Below are 25,941 nucleotides of genomic sequence, written 5' to 3'. Positions count from 1 at the left end.
TAAACAAGCTGATGTGCTCTGGCTCCTTTGGAAAGCATGGTATTTAATCACTATAAAGTGTTCCACAGAATGGTTTACCTGGTACTGCTGGGAGCTCTGTATGAAGTTCACTGGCGGCTCGCTTTGCTTACTCTTCAACCTTAAGATGTTGTCAGCATACCCCCAGCTCAGGATGGCCGACCACTGAATGTCAGTACTGTTCATGCTTCTCACACCTCCAGGAAGAGGAGAAAGAAAAGTATCTAACTGTCACTTCTCAGTGGTTATATGACAGCCCCCCAAAAGGCAGGTTAAAGGCTAAAGAAGTTTTTATAAAACACAATGATTATCAAGTACACTTGATTCATGTTCTGAGACACCATTCCTTAAACAACAGCAAAGGCAAACTACTTAAATAACTTTCTAAATACTAACGCTGAAAGGTCAGTATAAAAACTTTTAATGTTAGAAGGAGACTCTGCTAGGAGAGAAGACCCATCTACTCAGGGAGGGGATATGACCCTGTCACCTGCAGCATGAAGCATGGCAACCCTTCATTCTAGGGACTTCTCTTCTCTTCTACTTTAACAACATAGTATTGAGTGCTTTTGGCATAAAGATCTAGAAATTGTGATCTCCTTTCTCAGTACTGTTTGTAATTCACAGTTTGTTGCTATAATGGTAAACACAGCATGAATGCTGTATATGGGACTGTCCTTGAAACCTGCAGTGCTTTAAAACTAGCTTGAGGGATTTCAGGAAGAGAGAAGAGATCCATGCACTCTAGTCATCCGCAGGACTCCTAGCATATGGACAGAACAAAAAGTTCTTGAATGAATCAACAATACATTGAAAATACAATTCACAGATTTCTTTTTGTTTTGTAGGTTTAATAACCAAATATAGGCATCAGTTTCACAACAAAGGAACTGGGATATACTCATATTCAGCTCCTCTGAATATGAGCTGTGAGAGAAAGGAGCGCCCTATTCTAAGTCTTGTGTCCTCTCATTATCTACTAGAACGCCCAGCCTGTGGCAGGTGCCCAAGTAACCAAGTTTCTCATTGACAAGTTTTTTGTTTTTTTTTTAATTGGTTGTTCACAACATTACAAAGCTCTTGACATATCATATTTCATACATTAGATTGAAGTGGGTTATGAACCCCCAATTTTACCCCAAATGCAGATTGCAGAATCACATCGGTTACACATCCACAATTTTACATAATGCCCTATTAGTAATTGTTGTATCTGCTACCTTTCCTATCCCCTACTATCCCCCCTCCCCTCCCCTCCCATCTTCTCTCTCTACCCCATCTACTGTAATTCATTTCTCTCCTTGTTTATTTTCCCATTCCCCTCACAACCTCTTATATGTAATTTTGTATAGCAATGAGGGTCTCCCTTCATTTCCATGCAATTTCCCTTTTCTCTCCCTTTCCCTCCCATCTCATGTCTCTGTTTAATGTTAATCTTTTCTTCCTACTCTTCCTCCCTGCTCTGTTCATAGTTGCTCTCATTATATCAAAGAAGACATTTGGTATTTGTTTTTTAGGGATTGGCTAGCTTCACTAAGCATAATCTGCTCTAGTGCCATCCATTTCCCTGCAAATTCTATGATTTTGTCATTTTTTATTGCTGCATAGTACTCCATTGTGTATAGATGCCACATTTTTTTTTATCCATTCATCTATTGAAGGGCATCTGGGTTGGTTCCACAGTCTAGCTATTGTGAATTGTGCTGCTATGAACATCGACATTATCTCTTTAGAAAACAAACTTCACCTAACACAGCAGTGGATCTTAAAAAGACTTTCCAAGGAAACTTGTTTTTTCAGCACCTGTAGGCTTAGACCCAGGAATTCCAACGCTGACACAGGGTGCCTGAGGGGGACCCGAGGTAATGCTGTGGAAAAAGCACTTCAAGAAACGGGCCTTAAGACCATCAAAACCACCTCATTAGCTGCCACTTGGTAACATGTATAACTAAGCAAAAACTCAGAGCTTTTTCATGTCAGTGCTGAGAGTGTCCAGCAGTTCCTAGGCCCCCTAACTCTCACCTGCAGGCTGCAGTCTCTCTCAGTAAATGGCCTCTGGAATGTCTATGTGGACTGTTATGTGTCAGGTTCATGCAGTGTCACTGAGAGTCTCTGTCCCAGGGTATCCAGTGTCTGATGGCCACTTACTAAACACTTAGGATGAGCCATGCCCTGTGCTAATCATTCCTGTGCATTATTTCTTTGAATCTTCACAGTAAATTACTCTGGGACAGAAGAAATTTTATTTTCCCCATTTTATAGGCCAAAAGCCAGGATGTGAAAAACATTGAGTAATTAGCAAAGCTGGGCACAAACTCTGGGCTTTGTGCTTCCAGAGCTCTTAGCTGAACGCACTTCTCTGCACATATCAAGGTACTAACAAATCCAAAATATAGTGTGTGGGGAAGTCAAGTGCAATTTGAGTGAACACAGCTATTGAGGAAACACACTGAGAGCTTGGGACCACAGTGGCATAAATAAGATAGGTTGAGAATTATATGGGAAACATCTATATCCAATAATGCTAAGTGATAATACTAATAGAGATAAATCCCAGTGCACTCTAATTTATTTAAAGGTAAATAATTTACACATCTTAGTATTTTAAACCTTATTAGCAGTGAATAGTTACAATGCCTCATAATTATTTACAATACACTAGTGAGAATAAACCACTGACTTCCCAGGCATTACAATTAAGTAGACTGAACTTGTCCTAACTCGCTAAACTGAGATGAAATGGTATGCATGCTCCCTATTCCCAGCAACTATAAGAACTATCCTTCATTCTATGACAGAATAAGAGTGAGCCTGAAAGAACCATGGACCATTGGGCACACGTAACTTCTTCAGGTGGCCTGTTTGGCCTGGGTGCTGGCACCTTTGTACATGGTGCTGGGGAAGGCTGCGAGCAGGACTTCCCCGAGGAGCACTGTGCATGGAAGGTAAGGTTAAATGCTAACAGTACTACCTGCCAAGGGCATCAGGTCACAGGCTGGCTTCCAGGCAAGTCTGTATACAGCCTGTCTTGAGCTCACTGTCCTCAGTCATTTCAGTGCTCACGCCACGATCTCATAGGAGAGGAATTTTTTTTTTTTTTTGCATCTAATGAAACAGTCAATATGGAAGGATTAAGAGACTGCTTCAGTGGAGAATGCCCTACTTCCTCCCTGTCTAGGTGACATTTGACACACAAATGGGTCCTGCTACACAGCACTCTTCATGTGTCACTGTCACTGAGTTGGCACTGGGGAGTTAGCAAAGCCCTGCTTTTCACACATTCATGTCTCAAAGCCTACTTCCATGGCTCTCCTAATTCCTTTGTTTTATTTTGCTTGTGGTTTAAACTTGAGGCTCCATCTTCTGAGGTTTGAGATTTGTCTTTTAGATACATCTGTCTACTGTGGGGTTTAAGAGGTTCAAAGTGAACATTTCTATCAAATTGGTAACGCTTTCATCCTCTGAGCATGACCATGTATCCTTGTCTCTTTCCAACTCCTCCTTTCATTTTAAATGGGACTGCATTTAATTTTCATGTTTTTCATATGTTACATTAAGTAACTACATACACAAGCAGAGTTTTCCACCAAGGACGGAGAAAACTTTAGAAGTCATACAAAATAGCAGCACAGGTGAGCTGGAAACATTCTAATGAAACATGTCCCCAGAATGATTTTTATTGTTTCATTTTACCTTGTTCCTTGCTGTAAGTCATCAGAAGACAGAAATTTCGGGACAAACCACAGATTGCTCTGGTGGGCAGAGCCTGGAGAGAACCGAACCGTTCTCCGTGGGGCTGGCTGAAGCAGACCACAGGCACAGGAGCGCTCGGGGAGCCCACATACTCTCCCCACTTTAAGCCTTTAATCCACGACAAAGGGCTCTATAACCAAGGAAAGGGAAAAGTGTGATTTTTTTTAAAGGTGGTAAATACAGAATTACTTCTAATTTAAATCCTAAACAAGGAAGAGAAAACAATCTGATCATAAGTTCTTTGAGGACAAGAAGTATTTTACATATTTTTACTTCCCTATGTTTAGCATGTAGGAACATTTTCCTTATTTGATTTTCATTCTGTGGCTTCAGCCTAGCCTGCATGAAAATTTCTGGCTAAAAATTAAAAATTCCTTGAAATTTGAGCAGAGGAAAAAAAAATTTACCAAGGCACATTTCTTTCAGGTTAGCTGAAATACCTAAGCTGAAGTGAATGCCTATAGGGGACTGTAATGTGGAAGATAAGCCAAAAGTACATATGACAGCTACAAATTAAGACCACATGTGGCATAGACAAGCTCACTCAACCGTGAACTCCTGGAAGACAGAGGCCACCATAGACTTCTCCATGTTCCTGGGATCAGCCCCTCAGTGGATGCTTGTGACTGAATGGAAGAGCTTACCTGCACAGCACACAGAGGGGACTAGAGCACCCAGACCTCCAGAAAGTGCTAGGAAGTTCTGGAGAACCAAGAGCTACCCTAGAGCAGAAGAAGAGGTGGGCTCAAAGAAAGGCAGGGTGTGGGGAAGATATAGAGGGGGGACACTGGTGCTTGCCTGTGAACAGTGACCAGAGCACTTTCTCTATTTCAAGTGAAAACCAGAGTCGAGAGGAAAAGCAAAAAGGGAAGAACCAGGCCCTTTTAGCATCTCTCCCCAAAATTCTGCTCTTTCCATGCTCTTTCTTTTATTGTTTTAGACTCTATTAATCTTTTATTTTTCAATTGTTTTTATTTGTTTTAAACATTTACAAGTTTAGTTGTTTTGCTTTCAACTTTTCAAATGTAAATCTAATAAAAATAACATACTAAGCAAATTTCAGTAATTTACACACACACACACACACACACACACACACACACAACCTGTAAATATTTTCAATGCAATTTATTTATGTTATTTTCCAAATGAATGAAAAATCAGGTATCATTGACCTACAAACTCTCTTCTTTAAAAAAACCACAGCATTCAGGAGCTCTGCTGCTTCTGTTGGGCCAGTACTGGGGCAGAGTGTTTGTTTTGAGATGGGGTCTCACTGTGTTGCCTAGGCAGGTCTCCAACTCCTTCCCTTCTCAGCCTCCCAATAACTGGGACAACAGACACAGGCTACCACGCCCAGCTTAATATATAGTTTTAAGTGGCATCCAGTGGTCTGGAAACAGTGAGCATCTCTGGGAAAGCTGAGGAGCTTCAGAAATGCTCACACTAGGACTGGGAGGTCAACACCAGGTATTCTGATAAACTTTTTCTTTTTTCTTTTTTTTTGGTGTTGAGGACCAAACCCATGGCCTCATGCATAGTAGCAAGTGCTCTACCACTAAGCTATATCCCCAGTCCTTCTTATTTTTTATTCTGAGACAGAGTCTTGCTAAGTTGCTGATGTTGGCCTTGAATTTGTAATCCTCCTGTCTCAATCTCCTAAATCACTGGGATTACAGGTGTGTGCCACTGCAACCAACTAAGCACTCTTTTCTAAGTCTTTAGCCTATGAATGCTGAAACTGGGAAAACGTGGTGCTAAGTTCTAGTAATGCTGTATCACTCATAACTTCTTGCCTCAAGAATACTTTCGTGTGAATTGCAGAGTTTAAACTTTTGTTTTTCAGTTACATACAAAGACACATGGCAACTGCTTTATGTCAGAGTCAGCAAGAAGGAAGATCACTTTACTGAAATGCTTCTCAACTACTTCTGGTTGTTTTTAACTATCATAATGAACTGGAATCCACAGAAGTGATAGGTCATCTGGCTGATCCTCATAAGTTCAAGGACTGCCCCTGGGTTTCAGAGCTAGTGGCTTACGTCTGAACTCTATGCAGACACCACCTGAGGGCCAAGGAGAAACCCTGTGGAAGCTTTCACAATGCTTCAAATATAGAGAAGCAGTGGCCTAAATGCATGACATGTCAGCCAGAAGTACGGACAAGCCAAACTCTAAAGAACTTGCAACTGAGAAGTCATTATTTTGAAAAATAATGTCTGTCAGGCACCATCCTAGGAGCTGGAGACATTGTAATGAGCAAGACAAAGTCCTTTCCCATGGAGTTTCCATCAAGTAGGGCTGTGGGGCACAGAGAGTCAATAGATACAGACAGTGTGTGCCATGGAGCAAAACAAGAAGGGGAGGCAGAATGACAGAGCTGCTGTTTTAGATATTAGGGTTGGAAAGACAGAGATGCTGGGGCAGAGACCTGAGTGCAGTGCGGGCCAACCTGAATCCATCTGGAATTGGTCATTCCAGGGGGAGGACAGATAGTATGAAGGTCCTGAGGTGGCAACGAGGCAAGTTGGTACCACATCCCAATGCCAGCAGACACACTACCAAATTTCCATATGTAGGCCAACTTAAGACAGCTCATTAACAATAAGTACAGTAGTAAATTAGGTGGCATTTATAATTTTAAGATAAATATTGTTAAATTATTTTGACAAGAAAAAGTAATGGATTATTTTTAAAAATAGCAACTATGGTAATGATAGCAGCTAAATGATTTGTAAGGCTTCAAAACACAAAATAAAAATATTCCTTTCTAACATGAAAAACAACATTGTGATCTGGTTTTAGCAAAACAAGAATGCCCAACATATTAATGATTTATAATTGAATCTTAATAGTTAAATGAGTTTGTATTTAATATGCACATTTGACATATAGGAGCATAAAGAATTTATTTCTAGTGTGCAGATATATTTGAGCCATATTATTATATAAAACTGTCAAAACAAGGTTTGTAGAAATCTTCTTCTCTGAAAATGAGCACAGCTCCCTGTATCTGAGAGCCACTGCTGATCCCTCTCTAAGGATCCCTCCCCGACTGTCTTACCTCTACTGGCCTCCTGCAAACTCTCGAAGCACTCTACAATTAACATTCTAACTTCTACTACTTTTATATGAAGAACTTAATTGAAGATTAAGGCTTGCTTGATTTTTCTATTTCAAAGAAAAATTATATCTACTTCCTATTGTCAGAGGCTATACTTTTTATCATTAGAATGTGGGAGGCCCAATAAATTTGTAAAGTTCCCCAGCAAGTATAAACCAAAACAGTCACACCTCTGGCCAGTGCTCTTTTTTTGTTGTAGTGGTGCTGGGGCTTGAACTCAAGACTGAGGGCGTGCTAGGTGGGGTTCTACCACTGAGCCCCTTGCCAGCCCTTAAGCTTATGGCTTAAGATGACAACCAGGCCCAGACTGTGTGCTTCCATGGGCATCCTCATGTGCTCACTGGGCGCCAGTCCTGAGGGCTCCTTTCCTCGTCCTATGTGTCGCATCCTGGGAGGCTTTCCCTTGTAATAACCCTTCTCTGTCTTTCCTGAGGAGGGCCACAGTTTGACATGACCAATTCTTTCCCTCTGAGCTCGAAGGCACTCTTTTTCTCTCACTGGCACAGCATTTACCACACATAGGATACTGCTTTAGCTGCCTGAGCCTATCTTGCAGGGCTGTTCACAGCCAAGACCACACCTATTCATTTCTGGGCCTCCAGAGCCCACATGAGGGCCTAGAACCACAGAGTCCCATCAGGTTTTGCTGAATTCTACTAAAATATGAGTGACATACCGGACAGGTAATTTCTTTGACCTGCTCCCGGGTCTCCCTAAAAGCAAACTGTACTAACAGCCCCACAGCAGCTGGAAGTTCTCCTTCAATGTTGAGTTTGGCTCCAGGTCTATTGGCGTGGGCTGTGTGGAACAGCTGACGAGGGGTCTGCCCATAGGTTTTTATCATGGTCTCTAGGGCTCGTCTCTGAACTGGATCTTCAACTGCAGAGACATCCATTCCAAAATACGTCTGCAGGGTAAAAGAGCAAAAGAACATAAGACATCTGATGAGTAAGACTTGGCTTGGTGCCAAAGGGAAACCAAGATTGGTTTTATTCTTTAGACAATGGCTTGCTCCTCTCTATTTCAAATGCAAATGATTTAAGATATTTTTGATCAGGTTAGCTACCTATTAATGGTCTGAGATCAGAATAGGAATAATCAATGTCTCTAAATGAGTGAATTAAAAACAATATATCTTGTCTGATGCTAACTAGGTTTGTTTATAAAACAATTTAAACTTAATGCCTGAGAATATCATACAAGATTTCATGTGTAATATGAAACTACTAAAGAAGTTGCTGTCCAAAGTAATATATAATAAAAGGAATAACTAAAGTTAAAATACAATGAAAATTGCAAGTGGTCCCTGGTGAGTAGCAATGAAAGCTCCAAGCCTGTTGATGGAAGGGGTGCTATTTTGTGTTTCTTGGGTGGCCATACTTTGAGGTCAGGTGGACGTGCTATGTATTCACTCCTTCACATCCAAAGCTGGCAGCGGGCCACAGACCTGTTACATGTTGTGCATACCCACGTGGACAGTCTAGCTTTTGGCATTAAGCCAGTCACAGCCGACTTTAATTTACATATCTGGGTAATAGCATTTCTATAAGCATCAAAATAAAATGCCAAAACACTTCAGGTTAAATAATCTTCATCTTTACTGCCCTCACTCTCTACCTCCAGCATCAGGGACCAAATAGTCATTGCAAATGCCTGTTGAACTAGGGCCATTCACAGGGCTGCCTGACTGCATGTACTCAAAAAATCTGATGAGCTCTTTTCAAATTTACTTTAAAATAGTGCTTCTTTACATTTGGTGCTATAAGTTTCTAAGGGAACCCCAAGTAACTATGAATGATGAATTAAGGAAGGTAAAAGGCGTTTGTATATGTCTTTTGGAAAAGTCAACAGTTATTTGTACTTAATTGTATGGTAGCCATTATCCTAATATGAATTTGATTCCTCCCATAAGAGGCTGGTATTGTCATTCACACTTTATAAAAGTACACATTTAGGTACAGAGAGGTTAAGCCATCTGCCCAAGGTCCCACAAGTGGTGGAGTCAGAGTGGGGATCTGAACTCAATTCTGAACTTAGACACTAGGCACTTAACCACTACATCGCCCCATGAACTCAATGTTATTCAGCCCCTAGAACAATAGTATAAACACTATCCTTTTACAAATACTGAAGACCCAATGAAACCTCCCAGTCAGATGAAAACTCCCTTGCAGCTTCAGCCTTCAGATAGGTTTTTTCCAAGTACTTTTAATGTGATTTTATTTAAGAATAACTGAAAAGGTGCAAAAGTTCCTAATTGCTCTAAAAGTCGTATTTTAGTATCAAATATGAATGAAGCTAAAAAATTATATCTGAACCCTTCATTTTATACTCAGTGGGATTCAGGACATGTTATTTCAAAACACAGCACCTAGGCACACTGAATGTTTTAAGCCAGAGGAAGGACTCTCTGATCTTCCCTGAAGCTGATCATAAAACCTAGAAAGGGTTTTTTTGGCCTTGCCTTGAAGCAGGTCAGAAGACCCTCTTGTGAGAGGTGCCCTCCCCCTCCCCTAGTGTAGAGCATCCTGAGCTCCACAGTCAGGGTAGAGGACACATAGAGAGGACAGAGCCAGTAAGCCTCACGGTTTCCCCCGGTTTCTTGCACGAGGCTCAGACTTTTTTTATCCTATCCTATTCCTCCACGATGCTTCCCTTTCCATTAAACTCAGCATAAAAATACCGGGTTTAAACACTTTTGGGGTCTTCATTTTCTTAACGTTCTTATGGCACATAAATTTCAAATGAGATAAATCTGAATGCCTTTCTCTTGTTACCTTTTTATTCCAGAAGCCTCAGTCAATGATGGGTAGAAGGAAAAGGTCTTTTTCTCCTCTACTACTATTTTGTATAAAATTATTATCTCCTTTTTCAAAATAACTTTCCCAAAGCATATATCTTCTATTGGAATAATCGGTAAACCTGTCTTACTCTCTTTTCCAGATAATAAATCTCTTAAGGAATTTCATTTTATATAACCTTGGAGGTACCCCACATAATTACATAGCAAAAGGGACTAAAGAGAATTTTATTTTTAGACTATTTTTTAGAATGAATCTCTGGCATAAATAAGCATAGGTGTAGAGTTGTTTGTGCATTTTAGCTACATTTGTTATAAAACACTTATAGATTTGTCACAATCTATGGAGAAAATTAGAGTTGGAGGGGAAGTCCAAGATCAGTTGACTTTAACCTGCTTTTTTTAAAGTTAGGGAAGCCATGAGGTTAAACATCACATGCAGTGAATTAACAGGTTATCTCTGTACTTGTACTGAGTGACTCCTAGGCAGCATCAGCAAATATTGTTCTCATCATCAATTGCTTTTTAAACATTCTGCTTACAGAGACATTTCCTTAAACAGGCCTCAGAAGAACCCCTCTTCCACAGCAGGGTAGACCTATCTACTCTACCTCTCCTCCTAACCCCATCTACCCTCAATACCTCTGTACCCCAAAGCCTAGCAAGAGAAATATTTCTTGAGTAGATAATATTTTCAAAATTAAAGGTTAGTTTATCCAACAGCATAAAAAATACACATGAAAGTGTTACAATTATACTTCTAGGAAATCAAAGAAATAACCTCAAGGATATTAAACAGATATTAAACAGATTCTAACTAAATATCCAACAGCATACTGGTAAAATAAATCACTATACTTGGAGTAGTAAGTAGCCATTAAAAATCATATGAAATGATATCTAGTGATCTGAGTAATTTAAGACTAATTGTTCAGAAGAGAAAAAGGGTACCTAACTGTACTAATATTATTATACTACTGGAATAATGTACAGAAAAAAGTCTGGAAGCTGGTTTTCATATTTCTCTTGGGATGGTGACATCAAACCTTATTTATAAATTTCTTCCTTTTGCCAGTCTGTATGTTGTAATTTTCCTACCAAGGCACATGCACTGCTTCTGTAATGAGGAAAAATGATGTTGTTTTCAAACAGAGCACGTGTGTAGGAGAGTGTGCAGAAAAGAGTTAATGTGGCAAGCTGACTGTTCTCCTTGGAAAGATATGCTTGCCAGGCGGCCCGTGGCTGGTGTCTGGGAACTTGGCAGTCAGAGCCTTCCCACCACTGTGCCTACACTGCTCAATGCTGTGCTTGCTGAACACCTGCTGTCCTCTGGGAGTCTGGAGCTCCAGCATGTGCAAAGCAGATGGTGCCTCTGTGACCAGCCCCGAAAGGCCCTGGTGCTCAGTCTCTGACAAACATCCTGGCAGACAATAATACTTCACGTGTGTCACAACTTGTTGCTGGAGGAAGTAAGTGTGTTCTTGTGCTTCGCCAGGAGGAGACTAGAGGAGGTTTGTGCTGGCTTCTCCCAGACTGTGCCCCATGTTCCTCTTCCCTTTGCTGATTTTGCATTGTACCCTTCCCCATTACAAATCTGATTTGCATGATAAGTCCTTAAATCCACCTAGTAAATTACTGAACCTGGGGGTGGTCTTGAGGAACCTTTAACATGTACCTAAGATATTTCTTAAAAGTTGAAATATAAAACCTCAAAATCTTGGGTAAGAATAATAACAAATCAGTATAATTGCCAATTCTGTTTGATAAGTTGGGTATTTTAAAGAAACAGCCTACCAGGTAACTAAAATATCCAGGTTCTATCTTATGTATGCGCAGATTATTGTAAGAGTCACTTACAGCAGGATGGAAAACATTGATGGCTTGAACAGAAGCCTTTCCCTTTTGCTTGTACCCGAACACCAAGTCAATCCAGTAACAGATGTTCTGGGACACATGGTCAGACTCTAGAGCCTGCCGGTGGATGAGGATAAAAAGGCGAGGATCGTTACGTGCCCACGGGGGAAGGTTGACGTGATTAACCCGTTCACCATTCTGACGCACACCAAAATCAAAACCTAAACGAGAAGATTAATATCAAGTTTTACTTCCCAAAGCATGCTTCACTCAGCGCACAGAGTAGGCCTCAAGAGCTCTTGGCCTCAGCAGACGAGTACTCCCAAGCTAGGAGCACTGACCTTTGCAATAAAAAACACAACTGCTCGCTCACTTTCTGATTTACGGAGAGGGCTGTGTGCATAAATGCTATCAGGATTAAACTTAAGATCTTTCAACTTGATCCACGTACCACTTTATACCCACAAATTAGATGAAGAAAAAGTAGAAAACCACTGCTCACAAATTCCAAATTCCCATTAATCAAATCTACAAATGAGATAAGTTCTTAAATATCTGGTCAATTGTAAACTTGATTAAAATCAAACTAAAACTTCAATTTTTTTGGTATTAACATTTAAATGAATTTATTTAATGAGTTATAATTATTTAAGAATTTTTAGTAAATAGAATTCTGTACTTTGAAAAACCCAACCAATACAAAGCACATGCAATCCCAGAATAAACTGAGAGTGCCTATTAATTTCATGGGTATCTGTTCTGATTTCATTTCTACAATGCACTGCTGTTCCAACAAAGTGATACCAGCACGTGGAATACCCGGATCCTTTCGTGACACAAATGAGCTCATCTCTGTCTGTCTCAGTCTGTTAGCCCAAAAAAATCCTTGGAAATGTTATTAAAAAAAAAAAAAATCATCGGGGCTGGGGATGTGGCTCAAGCGATAGCGCACTCGCTTGGCATGCGCAGGGTGCTGAGTTCAATCCTCAGCACCACATTAAAAAAATAAAAAAAAACAAAGATGTTGTGTCCACTGAAAAACTAAAAATAAATAAATAAATATTTGAAAATTCTCTCTCTCTTAAAAAAAAAATCGTCCTAAAAGAAATACCTTTGAATAAAAATGTTTTTGTGCTACATTTTACGGACAGAAAAGCTAAACAACATAACAGACAAAAATTAAAAAGGATCTTTTGAAAACTGAGTAAGATCCCTATATAATTGAAGTGTTGTCTACTTCTTGATTGTGCATGAATACAGTAGAAAGATCTTTTTTCACCAATTTTGAAAGTGTTTTGAAATGATACAATGTGAGGTATAAACTGAGGGCTTACATAAAATTACCATGGGGTGAGATGGGGGCTATTTGAGAGCTCCCAGGTATTCTGGAACAGCCTAGGGCCAGTTTTGGAGGTCCTAGCCCAGGCACCTGCAGAGCTCCAGGAGATCAGTGTGCAGCTATTTTCATTTTGGGAAATGAAAACATTATCACACTCTCTCAGAAATACAAGTTAGGAGTGATTTGCTGCTGGGGGCTGGAGCTGTGGCTCAGTAACAGAGCGCTTGCCTCACACATGTGAGGCTCTGGGTTCAATCCTCGGCATCACATGAAGATAAATAAACAAAATAAAGATATTATGTCCATATATAACTAAACTATTTAAAACAGAGAAATGATTTGCTGCTGTACCTTCACGGTTGACTAAGAACTCAGGAAGATAGAAAAACTCTGGAATAAGCTCCTTCACATCAGTCATGGATTCAAAAGACGAGAGGCGCCAAGTTGTATTTGTAGAATGAAAAGTTCTGTCTGGAATGTCAAAACTTTGATCTACAAAGAAATACAAATAATATAGTTAAGACACAGAGACTTAATTTCATTTGAAGCCTGTCATAACTTTTGCTACTTCAAAAAGATCAAAATAATGTTCATTTTGTTTGTTCATAGTTTAAGAGAGAATTTATATCCTTGAAAATATGTATTTCCATAAATAATTTGAAACCAGTTCCATTATTTTTCACCTCAATCATGATTTCATAATATACATACTGCTTAATTGATTACTATATTATTACCCAAGTATAATAAAAGTTCCATAAAAGTAGGGGCCTGGCTATCTGTCATTCACACTAGTACATAATGGATACACAACAATTTCTTTACTGAGTGAATGAATTATAAAGAAGGAAAACAAGGGATTTTGAACATTTTTTAACATATTTGTTGTCCATTTATATTTCTCTTTTGAGACATGTTTAGTTCTTTTTCTCATTCATTAATTGAGTTATTTTTTATTTTACTTTTTGCAATGCTGGGGATTGAACCCAGGTAGAGTGCATGCGAGGCAGGCATTCTACCAACTGAGCTATTTCCCCAGCCCTGAGTTATTTCGTTTTTGGTGTTCAGTCTTTTGAGTTCTTTATATATTCTGGATATTAATCCCCTGTTGGAGGAACAGCCGATAAAGATCTTCTTCCATTGGGTTCTCTCTTCATGCTCTTGTTTCTTTGCTGTGCAGCTTTTTAAACTGATGCCACCCCAAATACTGATTCTTGGTTTCATTTCTTGTGTTTTATGCCTGCACTGATATGTTGGAGTGTTGAGCCTATGTTTTCTTCTAGCAGTTATAGAGTTTCTGTCCTAATTCTAAGGTCTTTGATTCACTCTGAGTTGACTTTTGTGCAGGGTGAAAGATAGGGATATAGTTTTATCCTTTTACATATGGACATCCAGATTTCCTAGCACCATTTATTAAAAAGGCTGTCTTTTCTCTAACATATGATTTTGGTACCTTTGTCAATTATCAGATGACTGTATCTATGTGAATTTGTCTCTGTGCCTTCTATTCTATTCCCTTGGTCTTCCTGTCTGCTTTGATGCCAATACCATACTGTAAAATTTGAGGTTTGGTATTGAGATGCTTCTGGCATCATTTATGTTGCTTAAGATTGCTTTGGCTATTCTGGGTCTTTTATTCTACCAAATTAGGACTATTTTTTTCCCCTAGTTCTGTGAAGAATGTCATTAGTATTTTTATGGGGATTGCATTGAATTAATATAAAGCTTTTGGATGGCCAGCAAATATATGGAAAAAATGTTCAGTATTGCTAGAAATTAGAGGAAAAAAAACCCAAAATTACATTGAGATTTCATTTCACTCCAGTTAAATGGCAATCATCAAGAACACAAATAATAATAAATGCTGGCAAGAATGTGGGAAAGAAGGCAGCAAATTAGTATAGCCACTTTGGAAAGCAGTATAGAGCTTCCTCAAAAGACTAGGAATGAACCACCATATGACCCAGCTATGCCATGCCTTGGTATTTATCCTAAAGTGCTAAAATCAGCATACTATAGTATATGGGCATATTATTAATGTGTATAGCAGTGTAACTGCTGTAAACCAGCTCAGGTGCCTGGTAACAGATGAATGGATAAACAAAATGTGGTATATATACACAGTGGAGTTTTATTCAGCTACAAAGAAGAATGAAATTATGGCATTTGCTGGTGATTTAAAATAATCATAATGTTGAAAAATCTTTAAAAATGAACTGCATACACTATAAAATTAGGGTACATTTTATGGTTTGTAAAATACATCTCAATTTTTAAAAAGTGAACTGCATGTTTTTAAGCAGACATGTTTAAATTGAAGCTAAAAATTGAGACAATAGTAAGATGATTTAATGTACTACAGCTCTTTTGAGGAAGATTTTGGTGAAGGAATAAATAGAATTCCTGTGATGTCATTAGTCTCAATAAGTTCTCAAGAAGTCAGAAAAAACAAAAGATTTCTTTGTTCTGATGACCCAATAGACTTTCTGTGCAGTTACAAAAAACACCCTTACCTTGATAGGCTAAGAACATTTTGGTGAAAGGAGGCATCCTGACCAGGAAGTGGAGCACAGTGCCGCTGTTGGAGTAGTGGGAACCGTAGTGGTAGGGCTGCACGGGGGGCATGGGGTCATCCTCCCTGGCTCCTTTGCGGTACTCTTCCTCCAGATACTGAAGGCAACAAAGCCCCAGAAGACTAATGATCATGTGCTTCAGGCAACACTGGGAAAGTGCTGCTTCCCCTTTTATCCTTCCCTGTCACCCATGCTCTTCTCCCTGGCCTGTCTGCCCACTCTTGACCAGAGACCTCAACCACCTAGAGAATCTAGGAGTCTGTCCTGAACCTTGTGAGCCTGACCACCTGAGCTCATCATGCATCTGCACCCCTGTGCTCTTAATTACTCAGAAAACCCACCTGCCCTGCATCCTCCCTCCAGCACACCAGCTCCCAACATCTAAGTGGATCAAGCCCCCAAGGAACGGGAGCTGCTCCCATCTCTAGAGAGGTCTGCATTTGAATAGCGTTTCACCTTGTCCATACAGAATGTTTCTCCAGAAGAGGAAATGCAATAGAAATACAGACATCACCCATTATTACAGAGTTACTATAATACTGCATGGCTGCTCTGCAGTATGTTACACAGAGGTGGAAAAGAACATGGTGATCTTTTATGATTCCTGTATTCCCAACATGAAGGAGGAAGTTAACATCTGTGTACATCACTGTGTACATCTCCCCTCGGTTCTGTCTGGCTCCATAACAAAGTCAGGTGTACTGGATCTTTGAATCCCTTTCATACTCCTATAGACAGCCCCACTTTCAAGTGCAAAATCAAACTGTGACAGTCACAGGTTCTTAGAGGAATGTTTTGGGAACTGGGATATAAAACAATGTGTGAATATGAGAAAACTGTTTCAGCTGCTTTTATCTTGATACTGTTGTGAAGAACATAATTGTGGCAAGTGAGCTTTTTATATTTCCAATAGAATTCCAATAATACTAATATCACAGAAAAAGGTAATTAATTCATTTCTACTTTTAAAATTGAAAATCTGGTAAATTTCTGTTTTGATAAACCAATGCATACTTTTTAATGATTAATAAGGTTTATGATATACAATCAATATTTTAATATTGCTATGTAAATTACACTGGGGGATATAAATAGCAGGTCCCTGGAAAGCTTTATGATTTTTATAAGAATTACAATTATGTATTTGAATAACAATGGATTATTAGCTTTCAATTTATGCCAAAATAAAGGTATTCTTTTTCTTAATTCTCTTGAGTTCTCAGAAAATTGATTTCATATAATGATTTCTAGTTGTCAGTCAATTAAAGTACAAGGAAATGAAAAGAAAAAGCAATAGTATAAATTTAAAATTAGGTAATCACAAGTCTATAAACAAAACCCCATTTTTCATTTATCATAGAATGAACAGAAGCTAAAGCTACCTTGTACGTGTCCACATAGCGGTCTTCTTTTTCTTTGTACTGCACAGCTATAGGCTTAGAGAGATTTCTACAAAGAAAAGGATAATGGGAAAAGTCTGAAACAACTCGATACTGCCAGGACTAAGCTGTGTTTCATACTGGGAGTAAACAAGGGATCCACGAAATGTTTGGCCCTTATTTTATGCTTACACGTGTTGCTTTGCAATCAACAGTCACCACTTAAAACTATGGCTGTTTAAACAACTAAGGTAGAATTCTTCATCAGGTCTGTACTGTATTAGAATTCTTAACTCATGTGTAACCTCAACAAGAAGAGCTGCTCCCCCTCTTTCCTCAGCCTCCCCAAGTCATAACTGATGCTGCCCATGGCAGCTGATTTTGTCAAGACCTGAAAGTTCTTGCTCCATTTTCCAGACTCTATATGAGTCAGGCAGAATAAAGTAAAGGGATGTTTGGACAGTAATTATAATCACGAGGGGAGGCTATGTAATTATGAGCCTAGTTAGTAAAAATTGAATATATGATACATGCTTAAAATGACCAAGTTGAGATTTGGAATGAGTACTGCAATAAATATCATGCAATCTAATCAGGAGTTGAGGGATGCACTGAGCACAGTGGGGGTATGCGTGCACACATGTAACCGCGTAGTGTGGGTGTTCCCCCTGGCTGGATACCACATGCTGCCATTCTTGGAGGCGACAGAATGCCAGGACTATGTCCTCACTTTTCCATGCTACAGAATCAAGTGGCATCCTGTGTGGCTCTTGAAATAGAGAAACAACTCTTATAAGGAGAGACAGGCTGCTCTCGCTGGGAGCCATCTGGTCTGGCACAGGGATGGGATAACTAGGGTTTCAACATCTGGCACTGTAACGAGGTCAACAGCAAGACAAACCTCAGGTTCAGTAGGTCAAACCAATTCTGCTTACGAGATACAGAAACAGCCATTTTTTTTTTGATAAGTTATTATTTCCTAGGGATATGAAACTTAGAAATATTAAATGCTAATTCTATTAAGGCTTTTCTAATTAAAAACCTTGGTCAAAAGTAAAAACAGTTTTATAGAATAAATATGAATTCACATCTCAAAATCAGAGAAAATCTTGTTTAAGATCCTGGCATGTGGGGCTGGGGCTATAGCTCAGCGGTAGAGTGCTTGCCTAGCACATGTGAGGCCCTGGGTTTGATCCTCAGCATCACATACAAATGAGTAAATAGAATAAAGGTATTAAAAAAAAAAGATCCTGCCATGTAATTTATGGTAATTGTTGTGGCTGACAAATCAGAAATTATCATTGAGCAAACAGAATAAACTAAAAAATCAGTTGCAATACTACTACTCACAGGTAATTATTTTCATATATACTTGCCCAGATTGTTTTCATTGATCTATACACATATTTACTGCTTTTTAAAGTAAAAAAAAGTTCAATGCTGACAATATACTATATATAGTATCGGGGAACCCTGGGGAACTCCAAGCTAACATCCTAGCCCTTTAGGGCCTTGCTAAGTTAAGTCTGGCCTCCAACTTGCAATCCTCCTGCCTCAGCATCCTGGGTCACTGGGATTACATGTGTGTGCTATTATGACTGGCTATGGTTTTTTTTTTAATTAATTCTTTTTTTTTTTTTTGAGAGAGAGAGAGAGAGAGAGAGAGAGAGAGAATTTTAATATTTATTTTTTAGTTGTTTTTTTTTTTCAGGCGGACATAACATCTTTGTTTGTATGTGGTGCTGAGGGTCGAACCCAGGCCGCACGCATGCCAGGCAAGTGCGCTACCGCTTGAGCCACATCTCCAGCCCTATGGTATTGTTTTAATAGCTACAACATGTAACAATCTAATTAAACCTAGTGTTGGGCATTTAGGGTTTTTTTTTTCTAAATTTTAGCTACTTTGAAAAAATGATTTGAGGACTATACTTGTGGCTAAATCTTTGCAAGCAGAACCAGATGCCAAAAAAATGCAATGATCCAGGCAGAAGTGGTTCCTAGGTTCATGAAACCTATGGCTAGTAGGAGTCTTTGTGGTAGAGCCCACATCCTTCAGTATTTTCTAAGAAAAAATTCCTAGAAGTTAAATTGCTATACAGACTAAGCACATTTTAAGTTCTCTGGATAGACATTGTCAAACTGCCTTTTAGAAAGAGCAAATTTCTTCATACCAGCAACGCATAAAATGCTTAAATGTCACTGCAGTGTATAAAAATGCCACTTGCTCTTTTTAAAATTGACAATGTATTAAGATGAACCCAATTTCTTGAGAACTGTCTGAGTCAGGCACCCCTCCCTTTTTTTTTGGCAGTTATAATTAAGATAGGTTAATATACCAAGTGGAATATTTGGAATAAAATTTTCCTTAAATTACACAAGAGAAAAAAAATTCAAGCTAAATAAACACAGTATTCTCTCATGAACTAGGCCTATTTTGGTTACTTAAAATACAGTTCATTTAGGAAAGGCAGAAAAATGCTGAATTCATGTCTTTTAATTCTCAAATTTCAAACTAAGAAACTGATACTCTAGTAATCACTAATGGACCAATGAGGTTTATTTTGTTTTGTTTGTCTTGTTTTCCTTTTAAAAGATATAAATTAAGTATTTCTAATCTGAAGATCTGGAATCTGAAATGCTCTAAAATTCAAGACATTTTAAGCACCGTACTAAAAATCAGATTTGGAGCATTTCAGATTTCAGATTTTTGGATTAGGGATGCTCAACTGGTAAAAGCTATGCAAGTCTTAAAGATGTCAAACACTTCTAGACTCCAGCATTTCAGCTAAAGATACTTAACCTGGGTAGTTAGGAACTTAACCTATCTTTTCATTTCAATGTATTTTAATTTCTTGCAGTCGTTGTTCTCTCTGATTCTCAGACTGTCCTATCTTTGGTAATGAGAGCCACTTCAGTTTGTTTCTGTGCCCTTTTGACAATACAATATTAGTTTTTTTATTCTCTGGCACAACAAAATATCCTAGGTTTATCTTGTACACTTTCTTCTAATTTATGAGAAATGAGAGAATAAGAAATCACCATTTTGCCATCCCTAGATTATAAAGATTTTGTAATTCATAATTATTGAATTGGGGTGATAAAAATATGGGGTTTTATTATACAGCCATTTTATATTTGTGCCTGTTTGAATTTTTTAGTAAAAAAAATCTTAGTGACATAAATACTATGTTTGGATGAAACCAAAAGGGTTTTTTTTTTTTACTCACCTATAAATAGAAGGGTCACTGAGGTCGAGGGTTTCACTAATATAGTCAGCAAGTATAAATGGGAACACTGGGTACTGCATGAGATCATTGAAGGATCGGCCAGCATGTTTGTTTAAGTGAGTCAAATATTCAAAATTGGTAATTTGTCCAGTATACCACAGGTTTGTCAGAGCTGTAATATTGCCATATTCCAGAAGGTTTGGTAGGTTATTTGTGAGTATACTGTGGTACACATCATCGCGAACCTAAAAGGGAAGGATAAAAAAAAAAAAGACCCAGATATTGTTTAGGCTATTGACACCCTTTCCCCACAAAGAACCATAACATTAAAAACATGCTACCAATCCCAAGTCCTCCAAGAAAAAAGGTTTTCTTCAATAAAATGAACTGGTGGAACACTGAGATTCAGAGTAGGTCTTCCTCCAGAGGCAGGGCTCTTAGTTATTATGCTTTGCTGCTAGAAAAATCTCCTAATAATTATCTGTTAATAATTTCTAAGGAAAACCTATGCAGGAAAGTGCTCTACATAAAGATAATGAAATGTCAATAAGAAAAAAGAATTTCCTTTTGGATAAATATGACATGGTACATTAGGAAGGGCAGGGCTCTGCACTGGAGTCTTGAGCCAGCTTAGAACAGATGTGGTCTGTGCTTCTGCTTAGACTTGGTGCTGAGTTACATCTGTAATGTGGAGTGAAAACACTTCTCTCTTAAAAATCAAGTGGAATATCTTAGGTAAATGGGATTTCCAGTACTAAATGAAAAGAAATATGAACTCTTTTTTGTAGAGATTCACAAAAGTTCTGTCACAGTAAAAGAGTATTCTGATTCTTCTAAACCAATTAAATGTCATTTAGTAATGCATGGGAGGAAAAAAACTCAGAAAAGCCAAGCTTTTGCTAACAACATGCAAAATACTCATGGTAAATGCTCAGGCATAGGAAGAACAGCCACAAGGCGGGAGAGTAAGAGATGGAACTAAAAGAAAGTGACAACAATGAGAAGCTGTGGCTGTAGTTTTGGAACAGGGAGAAATAGAGTTTAATAACCCAAACTTGTAGCTTAAATCTGAAGAAGCTTGGGCTGGGCTGGGGCCTAGTGGCAGAGTGCTTGCCTCACATGTGTGAGGCACTGGGTTGGATTCTCAGCACCACATATAAATAAATGAATAAAATAAAGGTCCATCAACAACTAAAACAAATAAAAAAAATTTCTAAAGCTTGCCAAATCACCATGGATGGAACAGAGAGTGTGAGGGAGAGAATGGTGGAAGATGAGGTCAGAGAGTTAACAAGGTAAACAATTATTCAGGGCTTTTTTAGGCTACTGTAAGGGTTGAGTGACATGGGAAGTAACTGGAGGGTTTCGAGCAGAAGAACAGCATGACCCAACACACTCCACCTGTTGTGTCAAGAGCAGTCTGGAGTGGAGTGTGTATGGAAATGGGAGGCCAGTTAAGAGGCAGAGAAGATAGAGGCTTAGACCATGATGGTATCAGAGGAAAAAATTCTGGATGTATTCTAAAAGAATAGACACGGGGATGAAAGAACTGTAAGCCTAGGATAATCTCAAGGATTTTGGCCTGGATGTCACAGAGATGGTTGCTAAGTATTCAGATGGGGAAAGCTAGGAGCGTGTGGTGAAGCAGGGATGTTAGAGGTTCATTTTGCTACATGTTACATTTAAGATGCCAATCAGTAACTTCCAAATGGAGAGGCCAAGCTGGGGTTAACATTTGAGTGTGTCACTTATGTGTTGAAGATAAAGATGTAAGGTACTGAGGTACTGAGAACAAGTTGTAGATTGTCAGGATGCAGAGGGCATTTTAATGCCATAGATTAGAGAAAAAGAGAAGAGGCCTGAAGAATGAGTCCTGAGCCACTCCAGGAAGGATCTTCAAATAAGAATGGGTAGAAATGGCTGGTGAAAGAAAAGAAGAATCAAGAGGAAGTGGTGGCCCAGAAGCCCAGAGAAGGTTTTCATTAAGAAGAACAGACCAATCATCTGCATCAACCGCTGCGAACAGGCCCAGTAAGACAAGGACCAGGAAAAACAAGCACAGGGTTTAGCAACATGTTGGCCCTAGTGGCCCTGACCATAGTAGTGAGAAGGAAGCGACTGTAGCATTTCTGCAGGGGAGGATAGAGGACAGGTGCCCCAAGTGCCCCAGGGGGTTCTTTAAAAGGAAAGCAGAGAAACAGTAGCTGAAGGACGTGGGTCAAGAGAAGGCTTGTCCCAGATGGACAACTGCAGCACTGAGAAAGCTGAAGTACTTCTTTCAGTCATTTTGGGAAATCCAAATTTAATGCAATTTTGAAGGTCAAAAAGAATGCTCATACAGCTAAGGGTTTACTTTAACTAGGACTAAGAAATAAGACAAAAAAAAAAAATTGGGGGCTTTCAGAACAGTGAGCTGAAGTTTAAATAAAATAAACTTTCACATAATCATTATGAATAGAGATATTGGTCTTGGGATTACTTAAACAATATAAATCTATTTATAAAGCTGGATTTACCTTGGTGTTATCAAATGCTAGCAGAAGTGTCCTGCCATTTGTTAAAAAGATTTCTACAGCATTATCTCTTAGTTGCCACCAACGCTTGTGAACTTCTTTAATTTCCTCATATGTCCAGGAAAATGATGCTGGTTCCAATTCTCCCTGCAGGCTCTAAGACAAAAGAAATAGAAGTGTTTGCTTTACATGAAATATAAATCAGAATTTTAATTAAAAAATTTTAAAAATATCAACATGAAATGAAAAATCCTTCTTTTATAGCAAAATGAAAGATAAGATGAATACTCTCCCACTATAAAACACTTTAAATGCTAGATAAAACTTAGGAATAAAAAAAATTTAAGACTTCTTTTTAGGTCAGTTTTAAACTTACAAAAAACTGAGCAGGTGAGTTCCCATGTGCCCTCTCCCCCAGCACCACAACTGCTTGCACTCAGTTTCCCAGCTATTAATATCTTACATTGCATGTGGAATACTCTTATAATTAATGAACTAGTATTGATTCTTATTTTTACCTGAAGTCTTCAGTTTATATGAAGCTTCATTCTTGGTATACATTCTATGAGTTTTGGCAAATGTAAAGTGACATGTATTCACCATTAAAGAAATATTCAGAACAGTTTCACTGCCCTGAAACCCCTCTGGGCTTGACCTACTCATCTCTCCTAACACTGGCAACCACTAAGCTCTTCCCTGTTTCACTTTTTGGAGAACATCATATAGTTAGAACCATAACTATGTAGTCTTTTCAGGTTAACTATTTTTGCTAAGCAAATCTTTTAAATGCATACCTGAGCCTACAAGAAAAGAAAAGTAAATGAAATCCCTGGGGCGAGGGGGGGGGGCGGGAGCAGAAGTCACACTTTGGCTGCCTGGTTATGTGTGTGTTTGTAGGTATATACATGTATGCACTAATCCTGGTTCCAGAAATGAAATGAATGAACATCTATAACATACAAGAGATAACGCCTGTGTTTTCTGGAATCAGAGTGTTGAGCCCAGACAATTTCAGAAAGCTAAAATCCATGACCAGACACATTCCCAGCAAAAGTACAGACAAAACCAATGTGCAGAGAATATCAGGAAGTGTCCCTCCTTGATCTAAGTTGTGTGGAGAACAGAAGGAGGCTTCTGAGAATTCAGACGCCATGCCCACACATGGGTCTGAGTCAGAGTAGCCTGTCTGCGTGGCCTGGAGACCTCCAAGCTGTGAGATGCAGCTCCTGTGCTTAGAGCCACCCTGCAAAGGCAAACCAGGGTCTCTGGAGGAACACCGCTGAGACTAGTGTGGCACTCTCACAGACCAACACCCACCAGAGCCAGGGACCCTTCCCATGTACCTGGGGGAGATTGAAAAAGTGACCCTTGGAAAGCCCTAATCCTAGCCTGCTCAGACAATCCCCCACATTCTGGAATTAGAGGTAGGGCCACGGGTCCTACACATCATACCATTACTGTCTCCTTCCAAAGTATAAAACCAAGAAAAACTGAAACAATGTGAGTCTAATAGTTTATAAATTAAAACTGAATACATGAATTGTTACTCAATGCTTGTAATAGAGAAATCATGAAAAATGTTTGTAATAAGTATAAGACTTTAAATCCTCAAATAAAGTGCCTCCTAGTTTTTCCCCCTATTAATTTTCACTTTTGGAAAACTATGTTTGTCTACTCCTTTTGTGTCGGCCAACAGGAAACTCAGAATGAAATTTAGAACTCAATTGCAATTAATATTTTATACCAAGTTCTCTATTTTCAAAAGCATGTTTAAAATTTTAAAATTTGAATTGCTATATTCTGTGTTTTCCCTGGGTCCCAAATAATTTTTAGAACAGAGTCAATACATTATAAATAAAATAAAAAACTTTAATGAAAGCACAATATTCTCAGATTTAAATGAAATTCCTCTTTGTTTAGCTTCAATGTCAATTCAATTCAACACACACAACTAAACATCCTTATGCAAGATACTTGTTAAGTGCTCTGCATGAAATAAAACTGTACAAATGCTTAAAATGCAAGATAGTAAATGTCATATAGGATAAAATAATACTATAAATGCACTGAAGAAGGAAAGGTCCTTCAGGCTATCAAAAGGCAAAGGCATTTTCAGAAGTCTTTAAAAGAAGGAAAATGTCATCTCTGGACACAGGAAAATGTTATCTCATATATCAACTATGAAATTATTTGGTTGATAAAAAGATACATCTTGAAAAATAACTATACTTTTACTAACTGGGACAAACCCTGAGTTAATTTCTATATAAATCAGGAAAGAATGCCTCTCAGTTTGGGGGGGCTACATTAAATATTTTCTTGACTTTTCCACATTATTGGTATTATAATCAAATTTGATGTTTTCATTAATTAATTACATTAAAAAATACAGTCATCATTAAACCATATGTAATCTTATTTAATAGCCTTAGAAATTCAAGGCTTTAGGATTTTTCTAAAACAAAAACCCTTATTTCTCTTATTATAGGAATCTCAAAAAATACTTTAATGGTATACAAAGTAATTCAAATGGATTAAAAAGACTTACTATAGGAAAATATGAATTAAGAGTTCTTTTTTTTCTTTGGTACGGGGGACTGAATTCTGGGCACTCAAGCACTGAGCCACATCTCCAGCCCTTTTTTGTATTTTATTTAGAGACAGAGTCTCACTGAGTTGCTTAGCTCCTCGCTTTCACTGAGCTGTCTTTGAACTCATGATCCTCCTGCCTCGGCCTTCAGAGCTGCTGAGATTACAAGCGGTTGCCACCATGCCTGGCTTAAGAGTTCTTTTCATTATTTTCTAATAATTTATTTATTTTCTAATAATAATTAGAAAATTTATTTTCTAATAATAATAAAGTATCAGTATATCCAGAGAATAAGCTACGTGAATATCATGATGACTTAAGTTATTCAATTACACAAAATTTTTCTTTCTTTTTGAAGGCAAAGGTACTTAATAGTAAATTAGGAGTGGTGGGGAGTAGCTACTGTGGCTACTAAGGACACTGCTGAGACAGAATGGACATAAACTGAAGAGGAGCACTTTAGAATATGAGACATAATAGTAACTGCTGAGAGACTCGGGCCTGCACAAGCCAGAGGAGATGGCACAATCTTCCTTTTAAAATTATCTTTTAAAAATGTTTGTCATTTAGATCAATCTATACACGGAGTGACAATAGATAAGCCATAATAGTTCTGCCTGCTCTCTCATAATGGATTATATATTTTTGAAATTCGTTTAGGCTTAATGTAAGTAAAAACTTAAGCCTCTACTCACCGAACTTTCAACTGTATCAGAAGCATTATCTTCCACAAAATACATTCCACATTTACCTGCAGAGTAAGAGTTTACA

At 38.5% G+C, this 25,941-nt stretch overlaps 1 protein-coding gene across 1 annotated transcript in view; it reads right to left on the bottom strand.

Annotated features, from left to right (window-relative positions):
• Nucleotides 1–25,941, bottom strand: part of LYST (lysosomal trafficking regulator) — a 159,627-nt gene that overhangs the window by 18,466 nt on the left and 115,220 nt on the right. Inside the window, exons 38-47 of the mRNA XM_081297182.1 lie at nucleotides 25,866–25,921; nucleotides 22,584–22,736; nucleotides 20,068–20,312; nucleotides 16,844–16,910; nucleotides 15,402–15,558; nucleotides 13,240–13,380; nucleotides 11,553–11,770; nucleotides 7,572–7,802; nucleotides 3,712–3,901; nucleotides 79–215 (exon numbers count right to left, since the gene is read on the bottom strand). Coding sequence (XP_081153308.1) covers nucleotides 79–215; nucleotides 3,712–3,901; nucleotides 7,572–7,802; nucleotides 11,553–11,770; nucleotides 13,240–13,380; nucleotides 15,402–15,558; nucleotides 16,844–16,910; nucleotides 20,068–20,312; nucleotides 22,584–22,736; nucleotides 25,866–25,921 — 1,595 coding nt within the window. The remainder of the gene's footprint in view (nucleotides 1–78; nucleotides 216–3,711; nucleotides 3,902–7,571; nucleotides 7,803–11,552; nucleotides 11,771–13,239; nucleotides 13,381–15,401; nucleotides 15,559–16,843; nucleotides 16,911–20,067; nucleotides 20,313–22,583; nucleotides 22,737–25,865; nucleotides 25,922–25,941) is intronic.

Source organism: Spermophilus citellus, assembly GCF_964194105.1.
Source record: "Spermophilus citellus genome assembly, chromosome: 6".
NCBI classification, from domain to species: domain Eukaryota; kingdom Metazoa; phylum Chordata; class Mammalia; order Rodentia; family Sciuridae; genus Spermophilus; species Spermophilus citellus.
Note: the sequence above shows the minus strand (reverse complement) of the source record. Positions and strands in the feature narration are given on the sequence as shown.